Source organism: Microtus oregoni, unplaced genomic scaffold, assembly GCF_018167655.1.
Source record: "Microtus oregoni isolate MIOR12 unplaced genomic scaffold, Mior012 000004F_ref0000308, whole genome shotgun sequence".
Taxonomy (NCBI): Eukaryota; Metazoa; Chordata; class Mammalia; order Rodentia; family Cricetidae; genus Microtus; species Microtus oregoni.
Genome location: NW_024543063.1, coordinates 57,029,298 through 57,050,052, shown reverse-complemented (window position 1 = coordinate 57,050,052; position 20,755 = coordinate 57,029,298). Strand labels below are relative to the sequence as shown.

The following is a 20,755-nucleotide window of genomic DNA, read 5'->3' as shown; positions in this document are numbered from 1 at the left end:
CTTTGCTTTCCTCGGCTTTATGAATTTTCTCCTTTTCCAGTGCTGAGGATGGAACCCAGGACCTCACATCTGCTAGCCCTAGGTACCCAGGTTAAACCACGCCCCCTCCGTCTCAGGCCCTTCATGGTCTCTTCCCTCCACCTGAGACCCTCTTCTTTGAACATCGCCCTGGTGCCCCTCCTGTATCCTAACTGTCCTTCTATAGCCCCCTCCTTGAGCCCCCTCCAGACGTGACAGTGGCCTCCAGGTGCCTGTCTCTGGGATGCACACTGTTGTCCTGTACATACTTACTCGATTTTCACTCTGTCCCCTCCACTCCTGTGTAACTTCTTCAGAGTGCCATTCTTTTTAACTTACATGAATGGGTTTCTAGATGCCTTCATGCCCTTCCTTCGGTGACAGGCATTGTGGGTTTTTTTTTATGGTTTATTTAACTTTTATTTTATGTGCATTGGTGTGAAGTGTCAGATCCCCTGGAACTGATCTTCAGACAGTTGTGAGCTGCCATGTGGGTGCTGGGAATTGAACCCAGGTCCTCTGGAAGAGCAGTCTGTGCTCTTAACCACTGAGCCATCTCTCCAGCCCCAGCATTGTGGGTTTATTTATTACATTTGGAGGGGTCCACAGAACTATGGAACACACGGTCCGAGAACAGCTTGCAGAGTGAGCTCTCCTCCGTCCACCATGTGAATTCTAGTCACCAGGCTTGATGGCAAGCGCCGTTTGCCAAACCGTGACACTGGCCTGCCCTGTAGTTTTAGGGCTGTGGTCTCTAATGTCCTTGTGCCTGGCTTTATGACAGGCATGGCCTTCTTGGAGCCCTGTGCCGCTGTAACTTCTCCACCTAAGGCGTGGTGTCTCTAGAACACAGAACCCTTGCCTCACTGTGGGGGTTTCTCATTTTTCAGGTGGTAGCACCAGGCCTCTGGCTGAACCCCAGGGAGGTTGGGGGAAGAGAAAGGGACAGACTGGCTGCACTGTAGCTCCCTCCAATCCTGAATCAGGGAGGTGGCTGGGCTACACTCCAGCCCCCCTGAATCTGCTAGGGCCATTCCTCTCACACATGTCCTGCTTCCCCCAGGACCTCTTCGGGAAGTCAGACCCGTTTCTTGAATTTTACAAGCCGGGGGATGATGGCAAATGGATGCTAGTCCATAGGACGGAGGTAGGTAAAAGGAGCCGTTGGGGTTGGGGTGGGGGCATCTCAAGACTTTTTGATTCATCAAGCTGACAGTAGGAGGCGGCCTGTGCTGCCCCAGCCATGTAGATCCCACCAAAAGGACCTCAGGAACATTGGCTTCAAAAGTTGGAAGCAAGGCTAAGGGTTTGCCCATCTTCACATCCGTCTCTAGTGGGCGCTAATGAGTCTGTGCGCGTTCTGCTCCTCCCTGCCTCCCAGGTGATCAAGTACACTCTGGACCCTGTGTGGAAGCCATTCACTGTGCCATTGGTGTCCTTGTGTGATGGGGACATGGAGAAGCCCATCCAGGTTAGTGACTCTGGGGCCGTGTTCCCCACCCCACCAGTCCCACTTTTGGTTCCACCCCAACGGGGCTCCTGGTATACATGTTGAAACTGGGAAGAACCCCTTCTTATGAGAAGGTAGGGGCCTTAGGGTCAAGGCCTGGATATGCCTGACCCTCAGGACTTGGGTAGGATCCCCACCCCCAAGATTCCTGCTATGTAAGGACTGCAGAGTTGCTGGATAGTATTGCAGAGGGTCCTGGCCTGGCCAGAGGAGGAACAGATGCCTGGTGGTTAGCGTAACCAGCACAGCCTTCATCCTCGGGTAACTTCAACCTGCTTTCCCGGCAACCCTGGAAAGTTTCCTGTAGGAGGCAGCTCAGGAACCCCAGAGAGACCAGACGGCAGGAGGGAATGCCCACACAATAGACATGAGGTTTGCTCAGGTGGGAGCAGGCTGAGAGCGCACCCTGGGACAGCTCTGGGGTGACCATGCTGCACCTGTCCCAGGTTATGTGCTACGACTACGACAGTAACGGAGGCCACGACTTCATCGGCGAGTTCCAAACCTCTGTGCTGCAGATGAATGAGGCTCGGGATGGCGTCCCGGTAAGATGGGTGTATGTGCTGAGATCACGGGGTCCCAGCAGCAACTGTAGAGAAGTGCAGGATGTTGACCCCAGCACATAGGTGCTCCTCTTCTGCCTCTGTGACCTCCCTCTGTCTATGGGGTAGAGGTTCAGGGTGTGGATGAAGCGAGAACAGCCCCCAAAGCCTGGGCATCCAGAAAGTAGTCTGGAGGAGGCCACCCAGAGAACCACTCAAGGGAGGCATCTGACCCTGGGTCTAGATTGTAGAGGACATTCTGGGGCTCTGGGAGAATGGGGTCTTGAGATCCCCCAGCTGAGCTTCCCTTCCTTCCCACCGTGCCAGCTGGAGATGGAATGCATCAACCCCAAAAAGCAGAGGAAGAAGAAGAGCTACAAGAACTCAGGTGTCATTATCCTGAGATCATGCAAGGTAAGCTGAGGGTACACAGAAGCCTTGGTCCCCTTGTTTGAAGAATGGGTGTGTGGAAAGGCAGAGCATGCTGCGGCTTCGTCTCCTATTCCCTTCCTGTGCAGAGCCAGAAAGGGTGTGAGCTGATTTCCCAGGTGATTTTTCTAGCTGGGAACCACGTCTGCCTACCCTGGAGGCTTATTCCGTGCACTTGCGGCAGAGGCTGGGACTGAGCGCCCTGGCTTTTGGCATCAGTGAGGACCCAGGCAGCTATGGTTTCCCTGGTAGAAATGAGGCCATTAAGACTCAGAACACTGTGGTCAAGCCACGTTGGCAGACAGGACAGTAAGGAAGGCAGCATGAGTGGACAGTGCACCCGGCTCGGCCTGAGATGCAGGAGAACATGGCTTAGCTGCCTGCTGAGGCCTCCCCGTCCTAGTCACATCCTAGCCCAGACTGTCACAGGGTCACGGGGGCCTTTGGTGGCAGCGCTACAGACAGTGCTTGGTCAATGCCAAGCATGATTTTGAATCTATTTCCGAAACACCTGCCACTCAACATATTTTGGCGCCTGCCTGGCTATTTCTTCCAGTCCGATTCTAAGATGGTCTGCCTGTGCAGTCCAGGCTGGCCTCGAACTTGTCATCTTTCCAAGCACAGGCCATGACAGGTGTGGGAGGAGCATGCCCCTTTAAAAATTTTTGCTTAATTGCATTTATCTTGGAGAGATCCCTGATGCCCCTGACCTGGAAACATGCTTTGCTGGCAGAGGCCTTGACAGCAGACATGGCATCTCCTAGCTGTTACCCTGCTCAGGAGGCCTTGGACGGGCATCTGCACTTGGAGTGTATTAGCAAGGGAGGCAGCGAGGCTTCGGGGAGGTGGCTGCCCAGCACCCAGTGAGTGTTGAATGCAGGCTTCCTCCATTGGATGACTGATTGGCAGGCGTGACTGGCTCTGGGAGCTGGTCCCTGCCTAGAATGGCACCCGTGCTCTGGGTTCCTCATCCGCTCATGGCCTTTACTAGAGAGGTCTGGAGTCTGTTGTGATCAGATCAGGCTCAGCTGCTGCCTCTGGCCTTCTCCTGAGGCCCCAGGGCACAAGCACCAACTCCTACAGGGACATCCATAGCCCAACCAGGACCCACTGACTCACCATTTCTTCCAGATACACCGGAACTACTCTTTCCTGGACTACATCCTGGGAGGCTGCCAGCTCATGTTCACCGTAAGCCCCCTCCCCGTCACCAGTCTACCCATGGTCTTCCCTCAGGGCTCAGGCCTCTGCCACAGCATCAGGGTCGAGTGATAGACTTTAGTTAGGACTTCCTTGGGGCAAGGGATGCAACTGACTTCAGAGGAGAGGGCGTAGGGAGTGTGTCCTGGTTGGCGGGCTGAGTCAGGCTTAGCTAGGGGCAGAGCAGGGCCCAGGCTCTCCCACTCCCCTCACCAACCCCCCTCCCCGAGGAGAAAGGTCAGCTCCTCCCACTGGCTCGGAGGGTTCCATTGTCTCAGCGCTCCTGCCTTCTCTTCCATTCACTCTGGCCACACCTCTGTTCCTGGCAGTTCTCTGCCCACCCCAGGGCTTTGCAGGGTTCCCTCTGCCGCCTTTGCCAACCTCCCCTGGTGCTTTCTGCCCTCTGACACATCTGGTGTTCATTGTCTTGTCTGAAAGCATCTGAGGAATTTTCCACTCATCCACGTTCGTCCCTCTCCTGGGCTGGGAGGGCCATGGACTTGAACCCTCTCTATTTTCCTTCTCCTCCTTCCCCAGCTTGTCCCATAGTCCCTGGCATATAGTGAACACTGAACTGTCACTTGCTTACAAGGTGAAAGGCTTCTTTGCCTGTTTCTGTAGTGCAAGCTCCAAATGGCCTCACAGCCCAGTTCCTGCTCCTCACCCCAGGGGGCTGCCAGCCTTCCCTGCCATGGGCGGCACGGGAGCAGAAGAGTAACAACCAAACAGTTTGCAGGTCCTAGCCATTATCCCAGAAGGTGTAGACTTTCTGTGTCCACTAGGCCCTCCTCGTCCCTGAGGCTGTGCTGGGGATCTGGAGTGGTTGGCTACACTGCTTGGCCTTTTTCCCTCCTTCTGCAGGTTGGAATAGACTTCACAGCCTCCAATGGGAATCCCCTCGACCCTTCTTCTCTGCACTACATCAATCCCATGGGCACCAACGAATACCTGTCAGCCATCTGGGCGGTGGGACAGATCATCCAGGACTATGACAGGTATACTTGGAGATGACTCTGAAGGTCAGCTGGCATCTCTTCAGACTGGGATGCTCAGCTTGTCTGAGCTAGAAGGGACCCAAGGATCTGCAAACCTAGAAATGGCAGGCAAGAGGCATATACACAGTTATTGTCCCTTCCGGTCCCCCGGCAGACTTTGCCCATCGATTGCCTGCCAAGCCCGGGTTCAAACTGGACTCTTTCTATACGTGATGTACCAATTATCTAGTAAGCAGATGAGTTAGGATGGAAGATGAAGCTAAGTTGCTACAGTGCAGTTACTGCTTTCACAGCTGTTGGGTACTTGTGGGACAGAGGCAGGCTGACCTATGTAAGTTCAAGGTCAACTGGGTGCTACTGAAGTGAGTTTTAGGCCAGCCGGGGCTACATAGTGAGACCCTGGTTTTTGTTTGCTTGTTTGTTTTGTTTTGCTTTTTGAGAATGTGTCTGAGTGAACATAGCTGAGGACTAGGGCCTAGATGGTCCAGTTTCAGGGCATCGGGCTTACAGGGTGGTTGTGCTTCCAGGCCACACACAACATGCAGAGCAAGGAAGGCTTCATGTTCAGTGGAAGACCCTGATACCCACCAGGTCACCCATGGCCTCCATTGGCCCCCAGGCTCAGCAGAACCCCAGGGGGCCGTTGGGAATCTGCCTCCCTTTCACCACCTCCTTTAACTGGTCTCCCTGCTCTGTCCTGAGCTCCATTAGTTCTTGTTCTGCACAGCAGTCAGAGTGTCTTTGATATAAATGTTAAACGAGTAAACAAACAAGACACTGTCCTTGCCCGGAAGCTCATCAGAAGAATCATTGGGATTTGGAGACATCTGTTTACATGTGAGGCAGAAGTCATGGGCGCACCAAAGAGAGGCATTATGGGGTCTCAGGGACCTGTCAATGGCCCTTAAAGAGAAGTAGCCATTTTGGTTGGGCCTTGGAGGATGAGGAGGAGTTTGTTAAGGAAAACAGATTTAGGGAGGGCTACCTCAAATGGAGCATAGTGGCTGACGTTGAGACAGGGTATCCCATAGGTGTGAGGAACTGTGAGAGGCCAGGTGTGGGCGTGGCTTTCAGGCACAGGAGGAAGGTGAAACCAGGCTCTGGGGCTAATGAAGGTAGGTCATGGTTATCATTTTAGGAGTACCCCCCAACTGTCAACGAGGCTCTGGGGCTAATGAAGGTAGGTCATGGTTATCATTTTAGGAGTACCCCCCAACTGTAAACAGGAAGTTGGAAGCACCCTTTTGCTTCCACTGTGATCTTAGGGTGCTTCTAGGACCACTGCTTAAAATTTAGCAATGTCTGCTGTGTCAAGCCATGTTCCACTGTCACCCAAAGGTAAACTTAGGCTTGGGCTTAGAGGGGAATAACTCTGGACGGGGAATTTCTACTCTCTGTTCCTGGAGTGTATAAGGTACACAAGACTGTGGACCAGAGGAGGAGGGTGTGGCGTGGGGGCTGGTGTGTGTGTGTGTGTGTGTGTGTGTGTGTGTGTGTGTCTGGGAGGGCTGCCCAAATGTCTCACATGTTCTCTCTGTCTTCTCAGTGATAAGATGTTCCCTGCTCTGGGGTTTGGGGCCCAGTTACCTCCAGACTGGAAGGTGAGTGACATGAATGCTCCCTCCTTTGGTGGAGATGGGACTGGGGCTGGGGCTGGGGCAGAATGGAGTGGAGGGCTCCGGGTTCTCTCTGCCGTGCACTTAGCCCAGACTACACCTGTGTCTTAGTCCTGTACCTCTGTGAGTGAGGCTAAGAGCCCAGCAGAGGATGGTCTGGAACGCAAGGCAGAGAGAGGGGTAGACATGTGCTGCAGGGCCAAGATTCACTCTGGGTGAAATGGAGAGGCCAGGCACACAGAGTTGGTCAGGGCCGAGCTGGGGTGGAGAGGGATGGAATGGGGGGAGCAGATCAGGGAGAAGTCACAGCATGGACATCAGGAAAGGCAAAAGGTTAGGGAGCAGTGCTTGTTGGCTCTTGGAGCACTTTGCAGGCAACTCTACCTGATGGCTAGCTTCATTGTATTCTTACACCAAGCTGCAGAGGTCAGCTGTGGTCCCTCTTTCACTGTGGAGGAGGCTGGCAAAGGGGGTTCAGGGAGGATAGAGTACCCAGCGGTTTGAGTCACAGGGCAGGGAGAAGGGGCCCTCAGCCTCCCTGACTCCAGTGGATGGAAATAGTGGGAGACTTGGTTAGACATGGGGTGAGCAATAGAGTTTACAAAGTACCAGGGAGAGAGGAAGGCCAAGGCAGGCAGGTCTTGGGTGCTGGAAAGAAGACAGAGGAGGAGAAAGAGAGCCTAGATGCCCATGGAGTGGCCTGGGTGGAGGGCAGATAAGGACCTCACATATGGCAGGAGGAAACTCTGGGTGGCCCAGCTTGGGTAGTCACTGAGAATACAGGCCACAGAGCTGGAGAGCTTCTGCAGCCAGAGCCATAGAACACTATCCCATTTCACAGATGGAACAGCCAAGGCTCAGGGCTTTAATATGGCTTGCCTGAGGTTATCTTCACCCTGGGGGCCTGTGCTCCAGGTGGGCAGGTGGACTCTAGGATCATGCCCAAATCCGTTGCTTCCTAGAGGAGGAGCCTGTGGGGATGGCAGGCATGCCAGCTCAGCCATTTCCCCTTTTAGTCTGCCCTGCTGTGCTACACACCTGTAGAATGAGCATGGCCTCCCATCGTCTCAGATCACCTCAGGGCTCACCCAGGGCAGCCGAGTGACTCTGGTTCTGACACAGGAACAGTGGGCATCCTAGCCCTGAACTGTGTGAATGCTTGCCCAGGGATCCAGGCTGGGGCTCTGGGCAAACACAGATGCCACAGTCGGGGAAGGAGGAGCCAGTGGCCAGGCCCAGCAAGAGCTTGTTGCTAGGACAACAGCCAGCTTCCATAGAACTCAGCCGAATGAGATGTTTCTTGAGCAAAAGCCTTGGAAATGTCACAGGGTAATACCGGGGGGTGCTGGGCCTTGGCCAGGCTAAGCACCCAGTGGTGCTAACACAGTGGACTCTAAGCGGCCAGGCGCACTGCCTGAGTATACCAGACCTGGCCCTCCTGGGCCCTCATTCTGTCATTCTGCCACCTGACCCGTCCTATGAAGCTACCTTCCTCTCTTCCTTTCCCGTGTGCCTTTTATCTTTGACTACTTCTCCTTGGCTCCTTCTTGCTACCGTGTCCCACCTGGTGCTCCTGCTCCCTGGGAGCAATGGCCTACATCGTCCACACGCGCGTGGGGATTGGCTGTCTGCCCTGGCGCTGTCCTCACAGCACCCAGGCATTTACTCGTGCTGTCTGCGTGGAGGCACCTGGTTCTCTCCTGCCGTGCTAGTCCCTGGAATACAGTTTTTGTGAAGCCATTGTTTGTGACAGAGTGGCTCTGGGACCCAGCCTAGTGGCTCAGCAGGTGCTGGAGCAGACGTGGCTTGGCTCCAGAGCTTGAGAGGCCAGCTATTTTTTAAAAAAGATTTACTTTATTTTTAATTATGTATGCGTGCCAGAGGGGAAGTCTGTACATGTGATTGCAGAGGCCAAAGGCATTAGTTCATCTACAGCTGGAGTTACAGGTGTTTGTGAGCCCCTAGATATAGGTGCTGGGAACTGAACTCAGGTCCTCTGCAAGAGCAGAGTGTGCTCTTTACCTCTAAGCCCAGTCTCCGACCCCAGGCTGGGAGCCAGGACTTGTGACAGGGATGCATGATCAGGCCTCGGGTTGCTGCATAACTTATGTGTGACCCACTCGGCCCCATTGCAAGGTCTGATTCCCTAGTTTAGCCATGAGTAGTGGTCAGCCAATCCCAGTTGTGTGAGGTGTGAGGTAGACTTCTGTTTAACACCTTGCCTGGTGCTGAGATTGGAAAAGCCTTCAATGCCCAAACAAGTGGCTCCCCAAATGGAAAGAGCGAACAGGGGTGTTCCTAGTGTTCCAGGGTCCCACTGCTGTTGGGGCCATCTCTGTCCCATTCAGGTCTCTTGGCAAGGGAGGTACACAGCATCCTGGACACCCGCACCCCAGTGAATGAACTGGCATGTAAGGTCTCAGTTTCACCATTATGAAGTAAGGGAGGCAGATGTGGGATCAGTAACCTAGATATGGCAGAGTAAGGGAGTAAAACCCCGGAGGTGCTGTGGGCACTCCTTCAGCCAATCGCCTTTAAGAGACCATGCAAATAAGAGACCACACCCGAGTGGGCTGGTATCTTAGAGGCTATTGGTTGGAGGCGTTCCCACAGCACAGAGGGGGCTGGCCTCGACGTGGGCAGGATGCTGCCTCTCAGCCTGTCTTCTGCTTTCTAGGTGTCCCATGAGTTTGCCATCAACTTCAACCCCACCAACCCTTTCTGCTCAGGTGAGTGTGGGCCCTGCCTGCAGAAGAAGTTGGCAGAGGAAGGGGGACAGGATTCCAGTGTCTGTTCTTCCTATGTCCTGCTTACTCAGAGGGACAGGTGAGAGGAGTGTGGAGTCCTACAGTCCTAAGTTCAAGGACGACTGCCACCTGTGCCTGGCGAAGCTTTGTAGACGTCGCTGCACCTCTCTGGGCCTAGGGAGGTGTGCTACCTGTTTAGCTCATTTCTCGGGTGCATGGGGAAATAGATGAGAATTGGGGGGACAGGTAGCAGAGCAGTTTGTCGTCTAGGAAGGGCATCATTACACTCCTGCCTGCCCCTCTCCCCTGATGGCCAAAGATGGACGGTGGCCTGGCAGGGAGGGAACAGGAAGCGATGGAAGTTCAGCTCCACCCCTTCCCCACATGTTGCTCAAGACAGTTCAGAAACCGAGAGGAGAGAAGATGCTGGAGGGGATGAAAGAGCATCTTCTCCCTTTGGGGGATCCCAAGGCTGGACCAGGATGAACTCCACAGAGAAGGAAGTTCCCCATGTCACTAGGGCTGTAGCTATGATTTGGGAATAGAGGGTGTCCCTTGGCCATAAGTGATGGCCAGTTCTCCCTGGACTCTGGTTTAGTACAAGTCCTCAAAGACATGCGTAAATTCAGCCCTGGGCCAGGAGCATAGCATTGTGGAGTGTTGGCTGGTCATGATTGTAAGGAGCTGTTCAAGCCCATCCCCCACCAAAGCAGCTGCCAGGAATGCCCAGAGTGGACCTCCAGATAGTTCCCCGTGTCACCTGCTTGCCTGGCCCCTTTGTTATTCACCCACTAAGAGAGGCTCAGAAAGCTTAAACAGGTCACCCCAGGCCTACACTCAGGCCTGTCTGAGTTTCATAGCCAGGCACTCTAGGACCTTAGCCCTGCCCTTGAGAGTTTCCTGTTTCAAGACCACGCTGACCATGGCAGGGATGTTCTGGGGGAGCATGGAGTAGATGCTCTGTCAGCAGCAGGGTGAGGACGGGAGCCCAGAGGCACTGGGCTGACCCGGGTCATCTTCTGCAGGTGTGGATGGCATTGCCCAGGCTTACTCAGCTTGCCTGCCCCATATCCGCTTCTATGGTCCCACAAACTTCTCCCCTATCGTCAACCACGTGGCCCGGTTTGCAGCCCAGGCCACACAGCAGCAGACGGCAACGGTAAGTAGGCAGCAAGGGTGTGTGCACGCCAGGGTGAGGCTAGCAGTGGCTGGCACCCTGCCCAACAGGAGGGAGATCCGATTGGGATGTGTGCTCTTATCTTCCTGCCAGGATGGGGCTAGAGAGGAAGATGTTTCACTTCTCCTGGTTCCCTGGCCAGGTGAGATGCAGACTCTCTCTAGGTGGCTATCCATCTGGTCCTGAGGCTGAAGAAGCCCAGTGTGATGGGCCTTGCTTCCTGGAGCCCTGCTCGGGAAAGTAGTGCCGTTGGAGCATTGCAGGAAGTCAGATTTGTGACCCCCCCTGCTCATCTCGTCCCTTCCCCCAGGGCCAGATGCCAGTGCTTCCACGCGGGCTCTTCCCCACACTGCATGGCGACTCACTAGCACCGCAGGGCCATCTCCTTTTGGTCTGACTCCGCCGTGCCATTCTTGCCTCTGTTGCAACTTAGCAGCCTCTTGGCCACGGGTTCCACACCTGTCAGTTCTAGATTCGGCCACGTGGGCCAGGGCTCTGTACACTCAATTCACTATAGACCCTAAGCCTGGCACAGTGCCTGGCGGGTGACAGGAACACAGTGCTCTGTAGATAGATGGGATTGGGTCTGTGAGACCATGCCGCTAGCCTATCCCAAAGGGAAGACTCTCCACCATGAAGAATGGGCCCGCTGTGGGACTGTTCAGAGGAAGGAGGCACCTGTCACTGGGGAAGCAGAGGTTGGCTTTCCTGAAGTAGAAGCAGAGAGAAAAGGGAGGTAAGAGCCGAGAAGAGGACACAGGGCTGGCTCTGGGAAGAACTGGGACTGTCCTAACTGTCTTGGAGGCAGATAAGGCTCTGGGGAGGAAGCCTGTCTCAGTCATGTGCTCTGTGCCTCTTTCCATGCGCCTACAGCAGATCAATGTCCTGTTTGTGCCACAGAGGGTCATGCCAGGCTGCCCAGGGAGGTCAGCATTTGATAATTCTGGAGTACCCCATGCAAGGCCTTGAATGAGTGGAGTACGGTAACCACATCTCAAGAAAGCAGGAATAGTGCCCACAAAGTGCTGAGGGAGGGACAGCCAAGAAGGGGCTAGTGGTCTGTACTATGCATTAGATGAGTCTCTCAGTTTAGCCCCATCTGTGGCAGCTGAGAACTCAGATTCCTGCTTCTCTTTAAGCCCATTTCCTCTGAAACATTGGGGGTGCTGACCCCTGTGATGATGTAAGATGGGGTGACCAGAATGGACAGTAACTCTGTGAGGCCTGGCGGGGACGTTGTTGTTCTTTAGTTGCTGGGGGTTCTGAGATACAATAGCTTGGATAGGGCAGAATAGGGGGCAGCCTTCAGCTTCACTACCCTCTTGTGAGGGTGCCAAGCTTGGTGCCAACAAGGCTACATGAGTCTTAGAAAGGAATGAAGACAGGCCTGCTTTCTTCTTTAGGAAAAACCATCTGGGCAGGGAACATGAGCACATTCCAGCAGTGTGCCTGGCCTCTGCCTCCTGCCGTACCTGCTGCCAGCCAGGAGTCAGCTGGGCAGGAGGTGGGGTTTGGAGACGTGCGGCTTCATGACTGCGGAGCTCCAGGTCTGCTGGGGTCTTGTCCGCTCCTCTTCACCCGTGAGAGGCTTACCTTTGTTTTGTGTCTGCGCTCAGACACCTACTCTGGCCTCTCTGGAATCAGTCCCATTTGGTCTTACTTGCTATTGCAAGGCACCCTTGGCTTCCTGGGGTAAGCTGTTACCCCTCGGGCCTTGTGACTTCAGATGGTGCCTAAGCATCTCTAACTGAGAGAATAGGGCCCGGAGTCTCTACTGCTCCTCCCGCTCTGAGGCCCAGGAGTAGATGCAAACTTCTCCACCACTTGCCTCCACCCTCTCCACCAAAGGAGGTGAGTAGGGATGAGGGGTGGCTCGAGCTCAAGGGGAAAGAACCTAGTTCGAGCCTCATCTCCCCCCACTTCCTGGTTGTGCTACTAGGCAGATTGCTGAAGCTCTCTGAGCTTTGGTTTTTCTCATCCAGCGCTTTCCTTCTGTAAGTACCGTAGGGATTCAGTCAAATGCACGTGTGCATTGTTCAGCCTAGAGCCTGGCATACGCATGTGTTGGTTATGGGAATGTCTGAGGGCACTGCTCAGGCTAGCATTTGGTAATGCTGTGCACCTTGAGGCCCACGGCATTGGAAGTAACTGGTGGGCTAGCTGCTGCTCTGTTTAGCCATGTTTTGGCGCTGAGGAAGCTGATGTGACATCACCCCCGTTCCCTCACATCTGCACACACAGCACACCCACGTGCAGGAAATGCAGGGCAGGTGGTGGTGTCTCCAGTAGGCCTCGCTCTTCCATTCATTTGGTCCTCATGTCTTTTCTGGGCATTGCTGTGCAACCTCAAGGACACCTGGACAAGTGAGGTCCAGCTTATAGGCTAGCGGGAGTTAGCTGGGAGGCCACAGCAATGATGCAGTGTGACCACGCCTCTGATGGCTGCAGTACAGGACCATCCAGATGGTCCTAACTGACAGCGGACACAGGAAAGCTTGGTGCTTAGAAGGAGATGTCCAGACTTAGACTTGAGAGACTCTTTAGAGTTAGCTTCCTGGGGTTATATCTGTGCATGTATACGTGTGTGCGTGTGTATAATGGCCCAGCAAGGGGAACAGCATGTGCAAAGGCATGTGTGTGCTTATTGTGGATAGGAGACTGTGACAGCGCAGGCAAGATTGAGAAGGCTGGCTGTCTCCCATAGGACCTTGGAAGCCATCAGGCACTCTGTGTGGTTTCCTCCTGAGGGCAATGGGGAGCCACTGGAGGGTAATGGGTAGGTTTGAGTGGCCTGAAAGTGGCCTCTGCTTTGGTCAGGAAGGCCTTGTCTTTTGTGGCCCATTCCTGGTTGCTGGCCTAGGCATCCAGTGTCGGATAGAGTACAGGCAGTAGCCAGCCCCCTAAGAATGTCTCTTACTCCCATCCAAGGGCCTTTGGCAGAAACTACCAGCCTCCCCAGGCTTTGCCTGGAACTGTTGTGGTCATGTCCATTTTTCATGAACCCAGTCATCGGGGCATTAGGAGAAGCGGCTGTGCACAGTCCTGGCCCCGATGCATGCCTGGACTCTTTGAATGTACTGAGTTGGCTTGGGGACTCTCTTTGATGACATGCTGGAGGCCTGCATTGGATTCCAGGCCCCTGACATGCAGTGTGTGCTGGGTTGTCAGGGGCACCTATGGTGCAGGGAAGGAGTGTGTGGAGGGACCTCCTGTGAAATCATCCCTGGCCGTGGGAGCAGAGGGCACATTCACTTGGGACAGAGGATTCGACACTCTTCTGTGTGGCCAGGAGGGGGATTAGAAGGGACTGGCACAGTAAGGACACCAGGACTTCAGAGTCCCTTTTCACCCCTTCTTTTTTTTTAAAAAAAATATTTATTTATTTATTTATTTATTTATTATGTATACAATATTCTTTCTGCGTGTATGCCTGAAGGTCAGAAGAGGGCACCAGATCTCATTGCAGATGGTTGTGAGTCACCATGTGGTTGCTGGGAATTGAACTCAGGACCTTTGGAAGAGCAGGCAATGCTCTTACCCACTGAGCCATCTCTCCAGCCCCCTTTCCACCCCTTCTATCCATTCTCTCCCTCCACAACCCTTCTGATTTGCTCTGGGGACCTCTGGAGGTGGTAGTAGACCTCTGAAGCTCCTGTTTATGACCCTAGCTTTGTCCTGGCTGGCTTTGGCACCCAGGAATGAAGGTTTATAGCCAGGCTTCTGGTCTTTGCCCTAGGTCACTGTCCCAATCACTCACTCTCCAATCCCAGGTTAATGGGTGACAAGATAGCTTTTCCTGACAGGCTCACAGTGCCCACCTACCAATGCAGTGTGTGTGTGGTGGAGGACAGCATGGAAGGAGCCCCAGCTTTGTGGTCAGGTAGATTTGGGCATAAACCTAGAACCTGTCAGTTACCTGTTAAGGGGGCCGTAACAAGCCATTGAATCCCTCTGAGCCTTCTGGTGGTCTCTAAGCCAGACTCAGTTAGGTTGTCTGTTAACGGTCCTACGTTGTCAGGAACCTCTTACCCAGCCTACTGTACCCACAGTCTAGCAGGAGCCCAGGCCCTGCCTTTCTGCACTCAGATCCTTGGGTAGGAAGACAGCAGACTACAACAGAGAGCATGAGGACCACAGGAAGTGGCGGGGGGCACATGTCAGAGCTGGATGAGGCTTAACGACAAGTTCTACCTTTGACTGAGCAGCCAATCAGACCTTTGTCAGGCCTCTTCCTAAGTATCCGAAGACTATTGCCCTGAACTGCCTGGGAGGTAAGGTTAATGTGGATGAAAAGCCAGCTAGGGAAGAGACCCCGAAACAGCCATTGGCAGCAGCAGGGAAAGGGTCTAGATGGACTGATAAAACCAGGCCTAGAGGCTGGCAGCCGCAGCTGTCTGCTGTGCTGTTCAGGCTACTATCTCCATGGCAACAACTATCCCCAGCCTGGGGATTGGTCTCTTAAAGGCACAGCAGTGGAGCTGGGGTGAGGAGGGCAGGGCCAGTGTCTGCACCAGCCCAACACACCCCGACCCGTAGTTTGTACTTTGGAACGGAAGAAGAAGCAGGCTTGTGTCATCTGCAAGCTGATAGGTACGAAGGTGGCTCTGTGCCCACCTGGGTCACCTCTGCCCTCCCTGAGCATCATGGCTTTCCCTTCTGGTAATTAGGAGTCAGACTAGAGGACAGAAGTCCCCAGCAGTGAATCAGGATACTGCTCCTCTGTTTATCTCATGGGCAGGGCAGAACACTGTTAGGAAACAGGGCTCCAAGATGGCCAGGACATGGCTGAGCAGAAAGGAAGGTACCAGCCAACTCCAAGTCCGAGGCCCATTGGTTGGATTGTCCTGTGAATTTTCAGAATGTCATCTGTCCTCTCCATACTAAGTCATCCTTTGTGTATTCTATTCTCAGATTACCCATGTTCACTATTTAATATATTCTTTTTCTTTCCTTTTTCTTTTTTTTTTTTTTTGAGCCAGAGTTTTTTTAGAGCCTGTCCTGGAACTAGCTCTTGTAGACCAGCTGGCCTCAAACTCACAGAGATCCGCCTGCCTCTGCCTCCCGAGTGCTGGGATTAAAAGCGTGTGCCACCACTTCCTGGCTTTAATATATTCTAACTGAAATCATTTATAAAAACACACCTCGCTATATGAAAGTTTGGTGTCACCATAAACAGAAGGTAGCAGGGAGACTCAGAGCAAACTGTACAATGGTGTCAGGGTCTGCCTGGAGCCCATGCTGCCTAAAGCCCTAAGTGTCTTACCCTCTGTCGAAGAGGGTCTGTGAAAGCCAGAGGCCTAAGACATCAGTCTGCCCTAAGGCTGCCTCCTGGGCACTGTGTATAGAACAGGGTGACTGCTTTACACCTGCTCCTCCTGACCCAGTTCCAGCAATACTACGACCTCGACGTGACCCTGATCCACATCCCAGAAGTGATGGCCCAAATAACCTGTGCTTAGCCCCTACAGGTATCTCCATCTGTGCTAAGTATTGAGTTAACAGAGTACACGTATTCCTGCCCACAAAGACAGAGGAGGGAGGCCAGCCCCAGAGGCTTGTAGGCTAGCATGTGTTCCTGTGCAAGCCTGGGCCTGCCAGGCAGCTGACAGGCCAGCTCTGAGCAGTAATTCTCAGCTTAGAGATGATGAAACTGAAGTGCAGCGGATTAAGCCTCAGTGGCCCAGAGCTATACTGCATAGCAACTGGCAAAGGCTCAGAGCAGGGAGTGTCCCACTGAGTGGGATTCGGAAAGGAGGGGTGCCGGGGCCTCACTCATCACCTGGCTGACTCTTCCTTACAGCAGTACTTCATCCTTCTCATCATCACTGACGGGGTCATCAGCGACATGGAGGAGACACGGCATGCCGTGGTGCAGGCCTCCAAGCTGCCCATGTCCATCATTATCGTGGGGGTGGGCAACGCTGACTTTGCAGCCATGGAATTTCTGGATGGGGACAACCGGAGACTGCGCTCACACACAGGCGAGGAGGCCGCCCGCGACATCGTGCAGTTTGTGCCCTTCCGAGAGTTCCGCAATGTGAGTGTGGGCTCCCAGGCTGGGAAGGGCAGCGGCAGGGTCTGCCACAGAGCTCATGGTCCATGACAGGTCAGTCTCAGGTTCCTTCCCCTATACTGTTGGCTTCTGAGGGCCCATGACGAGCTAGGTGCTACTGTGTCACCCTTGGCCCAGAGGAGGCCATTGTGACACTCATTTCCACAAACTAGTGGTGGGGTTAGTCTGGGCTGCGCCTAGGGCCACTCATTTCAGATGGCCCTGACCCTCAGCCCTAAGGTTCTCCTCGACCCCCTGCTATCACAGCTCTAGGGCACAGCTCTAGCGAATCTCCCAACTTCTGCTCCTTAATCCTCCTCCTTTCCTTTTTTCTCCCCACCTGGACTCCACAGGCAGCAAAAGAAACTCTGGCCAAAGCGGTGTTGGCGGAGCTGCCTCAGCAAGTAGTGCAGTATTTCAAGCATAAAAACCTACCCCCCACCAACTCGGAGCCTGCCTGAGCCCATGCCCAGCAGCAGCATGCCAGCTGAGCCCCCAGCCTCCCCCAGGAACATGCACGTTCACCTTCCTCGTGGGTGGCCTTTTCTACCAGTCCACATTTTTATTTTTTACAACCGGACCTCCACCCCCAACTTCCCCCAGCCCAGCTGGGCTTCCTTTGTCAGAGTCAACTGATGATGCTTCCAGGACAAACCGGCTTCCTCTCCCCACCCTCCTGCCACTCCAAGTATTGAATGTACTTTGTATAATTTTAGTGGGATTATTGTTATTAAAGAGAATAAAATTTTTACAATCATAACTGGCTTTTCCTAAGTCACCAGCTGCGATGAGGAACTTGTCCCTAGCACACCTTGTATGGTGGCCTCCTCTGGTTCTACACTGTGAATGTGTTCCACTTGTTACACTCAGGGTACCAGAGGAGTATCAGATGTCGCCTTCAGCCTCTTCCGTAGTGAGGGTCAGTGGGCATGCACCCATCTAGAAAAGGAAGCCCTCCCTCTTCAAGAGTCAGTGTCAGACTGCTACATGGGGACATGCATTCCTTGTCAGCAGTAGCGATCCGGTGAGACTGGCACAGGACATGGCACTGCACACACGGTACAGACATGGAGAGACACCACACAGCACCTGTCCTCTTGAGAAGTTCTAGCCTTTTGACAGGCTGATGTGACTGTAGTAGAGAATGTCTCTACCGAGCACCATGTTTCTAGCTCCCTGTACCAGCACTGTTCACGGACCTTTTACAGCCCAACCATGACCCTGCAGAAACAGAAACACACCGTACCTACTAGACAGGTGGATGTGGATGGAAGTGTGGCTGACCTGGGCATGCGTATTCTACTACACCCAGCATCTCCCTTAGCTCTGCAAGGGGCTTTCCCACTCAAGCTGCTAATGACCTTACCCTGACACGAAAGGCAGGTGTCTCTGCCTTCTCCCCAGCCAGGCCTTCCTAGCTACTGGAACTGGGCAGCACTAGGCAGGTCCCAATCTCGGAAGCCATGGTGTACTTGGTGGGAGGAACAAACTTCTGTGGCCACCAGATGCTCATTTGTTTTGAGACAGGGTCTCACTATGTAGCTCAGGCTGTCCGGGAACTGACTGTGTAAACCAGGCTGGCCTTGAACTCACAAAGATCATTCTGCTTCTGTCTCCTGGAAGCTAGGACTAAAGATGTGTGCCACCACACCCAGCTACTAACTGCTCATTTACCTCTGGCTTGGCCAACTAGGGAGTCTAGTAGTTTTAGCTCCTAGGGCTGTGTACTGAAGAAGCTAAAGTCTCACGAGAACACGGGAAGCCAGCCTTCAGGCATACATAAAAATTTTGGTTCTGTCATGCAGCAGGCAGGCAGTCGCTGGGCCTCTGGGAGGTTGGGGTTCCTCTATAGAGTGTATAGAAAGGCTGGCTTCAAAGTGCTTTTCCAGAATGAAAACCGTAGGTCTAGCAGCTTCAGTGGGGTCGCAGAAGCAGCCTAGCAGTCTCCCATGAGGCCTTTCTGTGTCTCCGCCACAGCTGGGGCCAGGGCTGCCTGTTAAAGCTGTTCCAATTCCCTCTGAAACCATTCCTCTAGCAGGTGAGGGAACAATGCCAGCCCACAGCAGAGTCCTTAAGGTGTGACTTCAGAGGTGTTGACAAGACTCCAGCTGAGCACCAAGCACCAAAAGTACCTGCATTCCCTTCTAGCGTGTCTAAGTAGGCTGGGCATGCTAGGATGCTAGGAAACCACCCAAGTCCAACCAGATGACTGCACTGCTACTGAGCGACTTGTTTTCCTGAAGGGGCCTAAGATGACAGCTTAGTCACATACCCACAGCAAGGACATTAGAGCCAGGGAACCCGGTGTCCCTAAGAAATTAACATTTAGCTAACTGGAGTAACGAACGCAGAAGCTGGTGGAGCTGGCAACCAGATCTGACCCTTCCAACATGTTATTGTTCTAGCTACAACTGGGGACTGCCAGAGTCATACAAAACTATGCCGCACACTAATACCCTCTGGACCCCCTACCCAGGCACGAGAGACATCTAATCTAGATAATCAGTTATCCCATAGGAAGCTGGTTGTCACTCTTCTTTTCTAGGGGACGGGGCAGGTGAAGGGCCTTGTCCGCCTCTATGCTGTTCACTGTGGCTTATCTGTGGAGGGTGGAAAGAGGCTGCTCTCAAGAAGCTGGGACTTCTTGGCAAACCAAGCTTTTCTCTTAGGTGAGGAGGCCAACAGGGGGAGAATTCAGGAGCTGGGAAGTAATAAGGACTGAAGACAAACTCTGATAAGGCTCCTGATTGAGGAGAGGGTGTTCCTGGGGATACCTCAGCCTGAGGAACGAGCTTTCTACCTCGTCCTGGGACCTCTGGAAGCTGTACAGGCAGGGAGTCAGCTACCTGTCAAGGTCCAGTCACATCAGGTGACTCAGACTTCAAGTCTCTTTCCCCCATTCCAAGTGGGCAGCAGGCCTCGGGCGGACAAACGACAGGAAGTGACTGCAGTACCACTGCAAGTCGGACAGTTCCGTGCCTCCTGGTTAGAGCCAGCAACCGAGCACTGCGGGCTCTCCAAGTGGTCTCAGAACTAAGAACTGTGCCCCCTGATAGAATGTACAGGCTTAGAGAAACCAACCATGTTTCATACTTTCTTACCTAACTGTAAAATCCCTATTCAGGTGCAGTACATCTGGTGGGCCTGGTCCCTAGACCCTCCTCAGAGGCCTACACCTGCAGAAGCTCAAGTCCTGACTGTAAAATGGCCTGTTTGCACAGAAGCTACTCATGCCCTCACGTACACTTTCAGTCATTCCTAGCTTACTTACATCAACTCGGGACACCTACTGCAATGTAATATTCTAGACGTTGTTACACTCTCTCGCTTAGAGAAAAGGATGCACATGTTCTGTGCGGAGGGAATCATCTGGTCCCCGGGTGAGGCCTGCCAGGGCACAAGGCTGACTGTCCTGAAGGCTAAAGTGAGGTTTCCTTCCACGTCTGCTCATTCTGTTCTTCTGTGGAGCCCACTGTTGGTCTGCCCTGGCTGCTTCCCCTGTTGGTTGGCCTGCTTTGCCACAGAACTGGTGTTTCAATTATAGCTTCTACACCATTAGGCACAATGAACTACTGTAAAAAAAAAAAAGCTACCGGTGTGACTCAAGCTTGCCTGAGACACCAAAAGCAGAGGCCAGTCTACAGTAGGCCACAGTGGCACTCATCAGTAACCCCAGCATTCAGGAAGCCAGCTAGGGCTACACGGCAGACTGGGAAAAGAAACCTGGGTCTGTAGACCGTGCGGCGCAGCCAGCTGCAAACGATGGGGAAGCTGGAAGCATGAGATGTGGTACGGAGCGACAGCTTGCTCCGACAGGTTTGAAAATTGAAGTTAGGGGACAGTTTTAAACCGCACAGCCCTGTCACCTTTTCTCAACATCAATAGCGACCATGAGACACTCGGGTGGCCTCTGAGAAATCAAGCCACACGAAACTGATGACTTTGATGTCTTGGTCTGCATCCTGAAATGGTTCAGGGTTCTGTGGGTGCAAGAACACGCTGCAGGAGTCACAGGAACAATGACAAAGAGGCAGAAGGTGCTTGCAGTTTTACCTAAACGTCTTCTCAGGATGGAGCTGACGCTCCCGCACTGACAGAAAAGATTAGCACTGGGAGGCTCCGCAAAGGGTGGCAGCAATCACAGGCACCCACGATGGGTGAAGGAAAACCACCATCTGCTGGTGGGCACCAGTGTCAATACACTGAAAGGGGAAAGGAAGGGCTGGATGAGATCCAGAGCCCTCTCTGCCCACGTTAAAACTGAGGAGCTTCCTCTGCCTGCCAGTATGTCAGTGCCAACACATTCGGTGTGTCTCACTCGTCTCACACCCATAGGAAGGAAGAAACAATGGATACTGGAACCAGGGACTGAGAACTCGGGCTCATTCTGGAGCAGGCGCACAGACCGTTAGATGTATCTGTCTTCCAACCTGAGTCCTGCACACCTCTCCCTCCTCCATGAGACAGAA

General features: G+C 53.5%; 1 protein-coding gene across 3 annotated transcripts in view; it reads left to right on the top strand.

The window, feature by feature from the left end:
• The window catches only part of Cpne2 (copine 2), a 37,532-nt gene extending 20,492 nt beyond the window's left edge, over positions 1–17,040 (top strand). For 2 of the 3 annotated variants that reach the window (XM_041649917.1, XM_041649918.1), the window contains 11 exons: positions 1,082–1,165; positions 1,400–1,489; positions 1,975–2,073; positions 2,398–2,484; positions 3,631–3,690; positions 4,561–4,694; positions 6,241–6,295; positions 8,988–9,039; positions 10,083–10,216; positions 16,035–16,271; positions 16,640–17,040. In XM_041649917.1, the coding sequence (XP_041505851.1) occupies positions 1,082–1,165; positions 1,400–1,489; positions 1,975–2,073; positions 2,398–2,484; positions 3,631–3,690; positions 4,561–4,694; positions 6,241–6,295; positions 8,988–9,039; positions 10,083–10,216; positions 16,035–16,271; positions 16,640–16,747 (1,140 nt within the window). In that variant the 3' untranslated portion in view covers positions 16,748–17,040. The remainder of the gene's footprint in view (positions 1–1,081; positions 1,166–1,399; positions 1,490–1,974; positions 2,074–2,397; positions 2,485–3,630; positions 3,691–4,560; positions 4,695–6,240; positions 6,296–8,987; positions 9,040–10,082; positions 10,217–16,034; positions 16,272–16,639) is intronic. The other variant, XM_041649919.1, reaches the window with a different exon arrangement.
• Positions 17,041–20,755: the final 3,715 nt, after the last annotated feature.